The sequence below is a fragment of the Ananas comosus genome, linkage group 14 (genome assembly GCF_001540865.1).
Source record: "Ananas comosus cultivar F153 linkage group 14, ASM154086v1, whole genome shotgun sequence".
In the NCBI taxonomy this organism is placed as follows: domain Eukaryota; kingdom Viridiplantae; phylum Streptophyta; class Magnoliopsida; order Poales; family Bromeliaceae; genus Ananas; species Ananas comosus.
Window position 1 is genome coordinate 318,165 of NC_033634.1, and position 10,575 is coordinate 328,739.

A 10,575-nucleotide genomic window follows, 5' to 3' on the forward strand; every position below is an offset into this window, starting at 1 on the left:
ACCATAAAAAAATATTTTAATCGACTTATTAAGATATATATAATATAATTTTCTAGTAATTTTAAATAAGCTCTATAAGTATATTAGTCTAGTCTTGTATGTGGTATTAACTAGGAGCATCTACCATATTATTCGAGTATGTGATAAGGAGGGGAGGTATTAAAAAAAAAAAATCTCACGCATCCGCACAGTAAATTTCTATGTGATCTCCCGTAGCTGAGTTACATGCTCCGAATCCCCTTTCCTACTAACAAATAAAACAGAATATATGGTAATAAATAAATACCAAAAAAGAAAAAAGAGGTGATAGGTGTTCGCGGAGCATTTCTCAGGGGGTTAAAAAAAAGAATAAAAAAAAAGGACCCGTATCGAAAGGAGCGGCTTTTCCCTTGTCTATCTCCTCCCTCCCTTTACCCATTTTCTCTCTCTCCCTCTCTCTCTCTCTCTCTCTCTCTCAATCCCCTCCGATCTCGATCGCCGGGATCCTCCATTCCCCTCCCACACTTGGATCTAGAAGGTTCAAGAAGCTTCCGGAAGGCTCGCGCGCCTCCCGTCTCGCGGGAGCCGTTGTTGATGGAGTCGATCATCGCGCGGGCGCTCGAGTACACCCTCAAATACTGGCTCAATTCCTTCTCCCGCGACCAGTTCAAGCTCCAGGGACGCACCGCGCAGCTCTCCAATCTAGGTTGCTCTCTCATTGCCCCGCTCCCCGAATCTTATCGATTTCCCCCCGAAAATTCCGTTTTGAATCGATTTACGTTGCGATTTGATCGAATTGTTGTAGATATCAATGGAGATGCTCTCCATGCGAGCCTCGGGTTGCCTCCGGCGATCAATGTGACTACTGCGAGAGTCGGGAAGTTGGAGATCACGGTAACTTTGTTGCAGATCGAAGCCAATTTTGAGTTAAGTGGGTCGGTGTTGTCAATGTTGATCTGGTGATGATATCTTGTGTTCGTTTTCACAGCTTCCGTCCGTTTCGAATGTGCAAGTGGAGCCAATTGTGGTTCAGATCGATAGGCTTGATTTAGTTCTTGAGGAAAAAGCGGATTTTGACAGTGCGAAGAGCCCGAGCAGGTGATTGAGGCTTGTTTTTTTGGGTGTAGATTTATGGCTACTGTTTGTATTTAGCTAATTCTTAATATATCTGCTTTGTCCTTGCTTGCAGTGGTCAATCATCGACGACCTCGATGAAGGGCAGTGGATATGGATTTGCTGATAAGGTAGAAACTTGAATTTAATGATGGCGTTTAAGTGAAGTTTTTGTTCTTATATGGTTTGCAAATTCTGAGCTTAATTATTAGCAGGTTGAGGCTAATATAACTTGAATTGAGGATCGGTAATGCTTAGGCTTGAAAAATGAACATCTTGGGGCGCAAAGTTATCAGCTTTTAGTTTCATCTTCATGCCATTTGTCGTAGGCTTAATAATTAGTTTATGTAGTCGAGTTGTGTGACAGTGTGAGTATGAGTATACTGGCATAGAGACTAGATTGAGAACATTTCTTTTGATTTTCTGTTTCTACTTTGAGAATGCCTATAACAAAAAGTGCAGGCCAAGAGGAAGCTGTGAATATCTAATTCTAGCATTGATGAGAGAAACCAATTTTTAAAAGCTCTCTGGTGAAAGAAATAGGACAATCATAGAGATTACAAAGATCATTGTTTCAGTGACATATTAACGCATGCCCAACAAACATTGTGGAACTGCTATGTAGTCCCAATTTCATGTTTAAACTAGTTTAGCACTAAGAGTTATAGTCTTATAGATTAGGCAACATTGCTCTTCACACTTCCTGTGTTTTAGAGGGAGAATTACTCCAATCTCTTGTCACAATCTTCAAGTTTTATGATATAATATTGTATTTCATGCATGAGGCCTTTGATGTCTTACGAAATGAATTTTTTGCTTTTAAAGATGTTGTCTACTGTAATATAAGATTGTTAATTTGATTTTGTAGTATTTGAAAGTCTCACTCGCTTACTATCATTTATTGCTTAGAATTGGTTTGATATGTGATACTGATATCAGATTGCAGATGGAATGACTGTGGAAGTTGGTACTGTTAACCTGCTGCTGGAAACACGGGGTGGTGCTCGCCGGAAAGGAGGTGCAACTTGGTAGTTATTTTTTCATTTAAGTGCTATATTAATTAATAGAATCATCCACTACTAATTTGATATATACTTTATATGATTGATCCATTTCTTTCTTTTTATCAGGTCACCGCCGCTCGCATCCCTCACAATACGCAATCTTGTACTATATACCACAAATGAAAACTGGCAGGTATTCATTGTTTCCGCACTCTTTATTCAATTGCTTAAAGCAACCTTGTAGTTTTTATGGGGATCATATCTTTTTGCAGGTCGTTAACCTTAAAGAAGCCAGGGATTTCTCCAACAATAAAGGGTTCATCTATGTTTTTAAGGTTTCCTTTTTGAATTTCACTTTGGGTTGCCTGGTTACAAGTCGATTTTCTTTTTGTTCTTGTCACATTGCGCTAACAAATATAGCATCACATTCAAAATTCATGGAATTATTTTTGGCATATTATTCAAATTTTGAGATGTTCCTATTCTCTGTTTAAATTGCAGAAATTGGAGTGGCAGTCACTATCAGTCGACCTGTTACCTCACCCTGATATGTTTACTGATGCAAGATTCAACTCTTCTAGCAGTAAAGACAACAGGAAAGATGATGATGGTGCAAAGAGACTGTTCTTTGGGGGCGAAAGGTTCCTAGAAGGAATTTCTGGAGAGGCTAACGTAAGCAAATGTTTTTTTTTCCAGTTATTACTGATGGATTATCATTTCATGGATCAAACAACATATTTTTTTTTGATATACTACGTTAGGACTTTTACATATGTATCCCTGCAAAGTCATCTATTTTACATTATATATACACACTAACAAATCGGACTTCTATATATACAAGTTGGGGAGTCATCCTATTCTGGGGAGAAGTTGGTTTTGTTTCAGAATTTTTTTAAGAGGGGACTTTCTTAGTACAAGGAGTGTGCAACAGATAATCTTTTGAAGCGCATAGATGAAACTTCAAGTGTTGCAGGGATATATGTAATTAGAAGTATGTAGAAGCATTAGTGTAAATCTCTCTAGAACAAAACTCGGTTCCTTGAGCTGTTTGTGTTTGGAATTTCAGATCACACTGAAGCGAACAGAACTGAATAGTCCACTTGGCCTTGAGGTCCAGTTGCATATTACTGAAGCTGTCTGTCCAGCCTTAAGTGAACCAGGTAACTGATAGTGCATTTATTACCCTTTACCATTGTGGTATGTTGGCATGATGTTACCTAGTGTTGGTGTACTTTGAGCAGGTTTACGAGCTTTTCTGCGGTTCATGACGGGATTATATGTCTGCTTAAACAGGGGAGATGTGGACCCAAAGGCACAGCAGGTCTTTTTGTGTTTCATAATTACCTATACAGTAACGCAAACATACTTACGTACATATATTCATTATATACAGTGTGCAGTCGCGCATGTGTTGAGTACAAACAATCTTCCTAATTTTTCATCCTCGATATGATTCTAAACAGCATTCTACAGAAGCGGCAGGATGTTCCAGGGTTTCTATTCTTGTAGACCATATATTTCTATGCATAAAGGATGCTGGTAAATATCAAAATTTAAGAAACTTTTGAATTTGATTTGTGTCGTCTCATTAACTTTTCCATTATTAATTGAAATTTGATTTGATCGCCAGAATTTCAGCTAGAATTTTTGATGCAGTCACTCTTTTTCTCTCGGGTAATTCTCTTTCCACCAAAGATGTTTTATCATTTTTAGTTGAAAGAAGGTTTGTTTATCATTATCCAAAACGAGTTCTAGGTTATGATTGCACGGATCTCTCTCTTTCTCATGATATCCTTTATTTAGTTTCCTGTGGATCTAATCAACTCATTCCAAGCTATAATTTCTGACAGGCAAGTGTCTCAGATGGAGAAAATACCAAAAACTTGTCTTGCATAAAGGTTGGAGGGCTATTTCTGAGGTGTGTTTACCTTTCATTATTAATAGTTTGATTTGGATTTATGGCAATCGTTAGGTGGCAAGTAAATTGAATGTCAAAATTCTAAGGCATTGAATCAGACCTCCAAAATCAATGGGAGCTTGGGAAAAAATTAAAATTGAACGATCAAAATTCTAAGAGATTCTGTTATACCATTTAAGCTGCAATGAATGAAGAAAAGATGTAAAGCTCTTAAAGGAACACTAATTTGGATAATTGCTGCTAGTAAATTATTAGAGAGAGAGTATGAACAAAAACATAAAAAGTCAGTAAAACCAAGAACTTAAAAAGTTTTAGAACTTAAAAAGGTTTAGTGATTTATTTTCTTCAAGAATAAACAAGACACTTGATGTTGTATTAATTTTTCCCTGCAGGGACACCTTTTCTCACCCTCCGTGCACGTTGATACAACCATCAATGCAAGCCATTGCAGACGAATCGCTGATTGTGCCAAAATTTGGTGCTCATTTGGACTTAATCATAAATTTCATGGCTGATCTCCTGGTTCATAGTTATATCTCATTATTAATTTTTGTATTTTATCACTCTGTAGGTGAAAATTTCTGTCCTCCAATCTATCCCTTTGGTAACCAGCAGTTGCAATTTGATGTTGGTGTTCCTCTGATTTGCCTGCACTCTCTTCAGATTAATCCTGCACCTCTCCCTCCAAAGTTCGCTACTCAAACTGTCATTAGCTGCCAACCTCTTATGGTACTTTTAACTCATATAGTAAAGGCACTTTGTTCCTATTTGGTCTGGTTTTTGAAACAACTTCTATACTCTAGGAAGCAATAGCAAGCCATTTGCGAACATAAACATTTGGAGCTCTTGCTCTGGTGGGAAGCTAAGATGAGCTTCCGAACCCTAAAAATACAAGCTCCAATTTAAGGCCTTTACTTGTACTATGGCTACGACTAGGTGATTTAATTGAAAAAGCCATCAGTGCTTCTTTTAAAGGCCTCTTCAAACATCTTTACTCAAATAGCACTTCCTTAGAACCTCCAGCTGGATTAAGTTGATAATTTATATTTCTCATGTTTCACTTATTTTATTTTTTTAATTTTTCTGTACCTTTCAGATTACTCTTCAGGAAGAGTCGTGTTTAAGAATCTCTTCTTTCTTAGCTGATGGAGTTGTGGTTAATCCTGGTTCTGTATTACCGGATTTCTCAGTTAATTCACTAGTATTTACACTCAAGGAGTTCGATCTCTCTGTTCCTCTAAATGTTGGAAAATTCTCAAAATTAACTGAAGATGAAAACCATAGTTCCCATACTAACTTTTCGGGAGCTAGACTACATGTCGAGGACCTGTACTTCTCTCAATCTCCATCGCTAAAATGCTCCTTATTAAATCTGGAAAAAGATCCAGCGTGCTTTAGTCTCTGGCCATTTCAGCCCATTGATGCTAGTCAGAGGAAATGGGCTACTCGAGCTTCACATATTAGTCTCTCATTAGAAACAAATACGAAGGATAGTTCTACTTTGGGGTCTGCAAATTTGTGGAGATGTGTTGAGATTCATAATGCTCGTTTTGAGGCCGCCATGGCCACTGCTGATGGGAATCCTTTAATAGACTTGCCTCCCCCACAAGGCATAGTAAGAATTGGGGTAGCATGCGAACAATACATTTCTAACACTTCGGTTGAGCAGCTTTTCTTTGTTTTAGATCTTTATTCTTACTTTGGCAGAGTCGGAGAAGAAGTTAAAATGCTTAGCCAGAGTAACAAGCAGAGGACAGACAGCAGCGAGTCATTAGGTGAAATACTGATGAAAAAGTTACCTAGTGATACTGCTGTTAGTTTAGCCATGAATGATCTCCAGCTTAATTTTTTGGATTCTTCATTGTCTGACATTCAAGGCATGCCTTTAGTTCAGTTTGGTGGAGAAGACCTATTTCTGAAAGTTTCCCATCGCACTCTTGGTGGTGCTTTTGCAGTCTCAACCAGTTTACTTTGGAAAGCTGTCTCTATCAACTGTCAAGATGGAGAAGCAGTGGCTTGTGAGAATGGAAATGGACATTCTAAAATGAGAGCCGTTTTTTGGGTTGATAATAGAAGCAAGAATCAGGTGCAGGTAGTTCCTCTTTTGGACATTAGTGTAGTTCATATGATGCCTTACGATGTGAAAGATGTGGAATGCCATAGTTTGCAAGTTTCTGCTAAAATATCGGGCGTACGTCTTGGTGGTGGGATGAATTACACCGAATCTTTGCTGCATCAATTGGGTATTCTTGGGCCGGATGGTGGGCCTGGGGAGGGACTGTTGAAGGGACTGAGGGATTTATCCTCTGGTCCACTCGCGAAGCTTTTCAGATCATCTCCCGCTGTTAATATCGATAAACACGGTATTTTGAAACTTCTAAAACTACCTGTGTTATTTGTTCATAATATCTTTAGGTTTCTTGCTGGAGTTTCTGGCATATTTGAGATGATTACAAACAGAGTTCCTGAGGTTTGATCCGGATTTCATCATCCTTGGAGCTCTATGCAACATTTTAATTCGCATAGTTTGATTTTGATAAACTTTTCATCCTTAGATTTCCCTATTGACAATAAGTCCCTGAATTTTCTTCTCGATATAAATTTCGTCCTTAGAATTTCAATTGTAACAAAAGAAGTCCAGTGATAGTGCTTAGTCTGCTGGCGTGGCACCTTTTTCGGGAAATAAACTAACAGGACTTATTTGTCACGAAGAACGTACTTCATTCCTTCATGGACTAAATTGTTCCAATTAAATTTATTGAAAATGAAATTGAAATAGAGAGCAACCTTTGTAACTAACTGTATATATTTTTATTCAAATGATTTGAGATGGAAGAACGAGTCTTCATGTGCTTGCATAAATTGTTCCTTACAATTTTGAAAAAAAATTTCTTTTTATTTCATTAGATTCTAGTTGTGACGTTTCAAATTTGACTCTTAGTATTACCTCCAAATCTCAGATGGGCAAGTCAAAGAAGAAGCTCACGGTAAACTGGTGGAGTTGGGGACGCCGGATGATCTTGATGTGTTAATAGAGCTAAAGAATTGGTTATTTGCTCTTGAAGGGGCAGAGGAAGCGGCGGAAGTATGGTCCACATGCAATGGTGAGGTTTTCTGTAGAGAAGACAGGTGTTGGCATACAACTTTTCGGAATTTACGAATAACAGGAAAAAGCAGTGATAAACCTAACTTGAGCAACTCAGGCAAGATATGCAGGAAGCTAGCATTTCCTGTGGAATCTATCACGGTAAGCTTTTTGACATATTCATGACCTATAGTTTTCAATAAATACTAGGAAGCAAAGTTTTAAGTGCCTGTCGGCACGGGCTGTATCCACTGTGCCGTACCGTGCCAACAAGATACCGGCACGATACAGACCCCTTGCCGATGGTGCAGCTCAAAACCCTCTATTCTTTAAATTAGTAAGTAATTTCCTCAATAAAGTTCAAAAGATGTGATAAAAAGATATAATAAATAGTTAGAATATTTTGTTGCTAAAGAAAATAAATATTACATGCTATTATGTGTTGGCACATAAGAATTTTTTTGACCGGCACGCATCGGCACGGCTCGGCATGCACCGTGCCGTACTGTGCCGGCAAGTTTCCGGCACAATCCCGTACCACGGCACTTAAATCCTTGCTAGGAAGTAGTTTTTTCTGAAGGTCCATTGCCCAAAAGTTGCCCAACTTGTTACTGGATTTAATATTGTTATTTGATTCCAAATTGGAATTCTCTTTGGCAATTCTCTAATAAAAATCTCATTATTTTGGGTGGAAAGTCAGTTGGAGTGGTTTTATTCTGTTTTTTTAACTGGGGGTTGGGGGCATGATGGTTAACACAAGATAGGTTCTACTAAAAAAGGGATTATTTTACTTGGTGTTAATTAATTAAAGGGAAAACTTTAAATACCACCCCTGTGGTTTTGCGCTTTCTCACTTTGGTATCCTGTTGTTTAAAATGTATCGCTTTAGTATGTATCGCTTTAGTACTCTATGGTTTCATTTTTTTTCTTTCTGTTATCCATTACATTAATTTTATCGTTAAATTAGCGATAAAGTTAAAACCACAAGGTACTAAAGTGAAAATTCGGTAAACCGCAGGGTACTAAAATATTCAATAAATTAGAGGTGGGGTAGCTAAAGTTTTTTATATATGATTTCACGGGGAATTAACGGAGGTGTTGACGGAAAGAGAAAAATGAGGGTACTAAAGTGATATACTTTAAACTATAAGGTACTAAAGTGAGAAAGCGCGAAATCATAGGGGTGATATTTGAAGTTTACTGTTAGTTAAAAGACCAGGAGACAAGCTGAACATTAAACATGACCAAGGTATATGGTATATGATATAGTTTATCTTAACAAAAAAAAATGACCCGTTGCTAGAATCTTGCATTCTTCTATCATAACAAATTAATCAATGAGCAAAGAGCTGATCATCATAAGTGGTGAACTCTATAGCGTGTAACTCAATTATATGATCAGTCTACTTCTTACATTCTGTCACATATCGTACATTTTTGTTAAATTATTAGGCATTGCTTTTCAGTATGTAATTATTTTATTGGTGATGCTTACAGGTGGGAGTGGAAGGTTTGCAGGCAATAAAGCCTCGCGCCAAAAACGAAATTATACAATCAAGTACAAAATATATTGATGGAATAGAGAGAGAAACAAAGAGCGTAGAATATGTCAGTAACAAAGAAGGTATAGATGTTGAGGCGACATTGGTAGTCTCCGAGGATGACAATGATGAATCAGCCAAATGGGCAGTAGAGAATATCAAGTTTTCTGTGAAACAACCGGTAATATATTTTAGATCATGCAGTAGTCTTTTTAAATGTTGTTTTCTTTGTGTAAGTGAAAGACCAAGCCATTGGAATTGCATTGATAATGCAGATTGAGGCCGTTGCTACCAAAGAAGAGCTAGAGCACCTTGCCTTTCTATGCAGGTCTGAAGTCGATTCAATGGGTAGAATTGCTGCAGGAATACTGCGTTTACTAAAGCTTGACGAATCTCTTGGGAGGGCTACCATTGATCAGCTAAGTAATCTTGGTATGTCATGGAAACTCAAATTACCGTCCTTGACAATTCTTTTTGAGATTTATAAATCCATATCCGTGCATGTGCGCGCGTGTTTTGCATGTTCCTGCAAAATCTGAATTTTTGTATCTGCCCTTCAAAAGCTTAAATTCTTATGTATCTACCCTTATACTTATAAATATGGCCCTCTTTAAAACTTCTGCAGTTAAAAACCAACTCCCTCCCATAAATTGGTTGGCTTCCCTGCTGAAGATAAGGGTATTTTCATAAGAAATTGCATTATAGAAAGGGTAGATATATAAATTCAGCAACCTTTTTTTTTTTTTTTTTTTTTTTTAATGGCTTTTCTGCTCCCGGGGCCTGGTTGCCCCATATTGTAGCTTAATTCATCAGTCCAATGAATGAAGCGGGTAGCGTGCTATCTTTTTCTCAAAAAATAAATTCAGATTTTACAGATATAACTGATTTTGCAGAGATATATATGTGAAAGCCCGATTCTCTAGTTTTGATTCCATCCTTTATTATCGCAGGAAGTGGTGGCATGGACAGAATTTTCTCGCCTGGAAAGCTAAGTAGGCGGAGTAGTTTCGGAAGCATCAGCTTCACCCCTAAAACCCCTACTTCAAATTTGATGATGGAAAGCTCAAATGAGGGTTTGGAAGCGACGATTTCTTTACTTGAAGCCGAGGTTGCAGATTCACAGGCCAAATGCTCCACACTGGTCTCAGAGATGAATGACTCAAATGGTTCCATTGGCGTTGATGAAGTCAAACAATTGAACCAAAAGCTCGAGAGCATGCAAATCCTATTGATGAGATTGCGAGCTTTGATTTGATGTTCTACTTGAGAGTCCCCTCTTTTTGGTTTTTTGGTGGATAGGGTCAGGATCAAACTGAAATTCTGTCCTTGTTCACGGCTTCTATTCTTTTTGTACATAATATATGTATGTTGCCGAGTGTATACTAGGTTGGAATAATAAGCATCCTTGTTCAAGGCTTCTATTCTTAGGAAATTCTTTTTTACGTAAAATATACCTTGAATCATTTTGTCGAGAGAAGATGTCGAAGAAGAAATGAGAGTTTTGCTTGTATCAATTGTCAAAATGCCATGGCAAAACCAAAGAATCAGCTTCTGAAACTCCCGAGTTGGAGGTAATTGTCGTGGTGTCTAAAGACGTGAGCATTGAAAATATTTGTGCTGCAATTAATCAATTTGGGTTCGGTCTTATTGCGCCTGTTTTTCTGGCGTGCTCTTGCACTTTGCTCTTTCCGATCTGGATGACATTTTCATCAGTTCTATGAGATGTATCATATACGATAGATGCTGTATTCTCTGGGTCCTGAATGAGATACTCTTTGGTTTTACTATGACAGTTTTTGTTCAACTCGAATATCATGTGATCAGTGATAAATAAATGCCTCAGCTTTACTGGTGGATTATCTACAACTACACAGAAGCATGTGCTTTGCCAATAAAATGGCTGATTATTTGCTTAGAAATCTTTTTCTTTTT

At 37.8% G+C, this 10,575-nt stretch overlaps 1 protein-coding gene across 2 annotated transcripts; it reads left to right on the plus strand.

Moving 5' to 3' along the window:
• On the plus strand, positions 399-10,200 carry LOC109720383. Of its 2 annotated transcripts, XM_020247448.1 has the most exons (20): positions 399-685; positions 785-873; positions 968-1,077; positions 1,169-1,223; positions 2,032-2,120; positions 2,223-2,289; positions 2,369-2,431; positions 2,598-2,768; positions 3,166-3,259; positions 3,341-3,420; positions 3,563-3,638; positions 3,730-3,773; positions 3,950-4,017; positions 4,410-4,495; positions 4,589-4,746; positions 5,114-6,380; positions 6,978-7,264; positions 8,600-8,824; positions 8,919-9,075; positions 9,594-10,200. In XM_020247448.1, exons 1-20 carry the CDS (start codon positions 574-576, stop codon positions 9,896-9,898), a joined length of 3,603 nt encoding a protein of 1,200 aa, XP_020103037.1. In that variant the 5' UTR covers positions 399-573; the 3' UTR covers positions 9,899-10,200. The 2 variants fall into 2 exon arrangements, with proteins under 2 accessions (XP_020103037.1, XP_020103038.1); XM_020247449.1 differs by lacking the exons at positions 399-685; positions 785-873 and having other exon boundaries at positions 1,023-1,077; positions 2,039-2,120.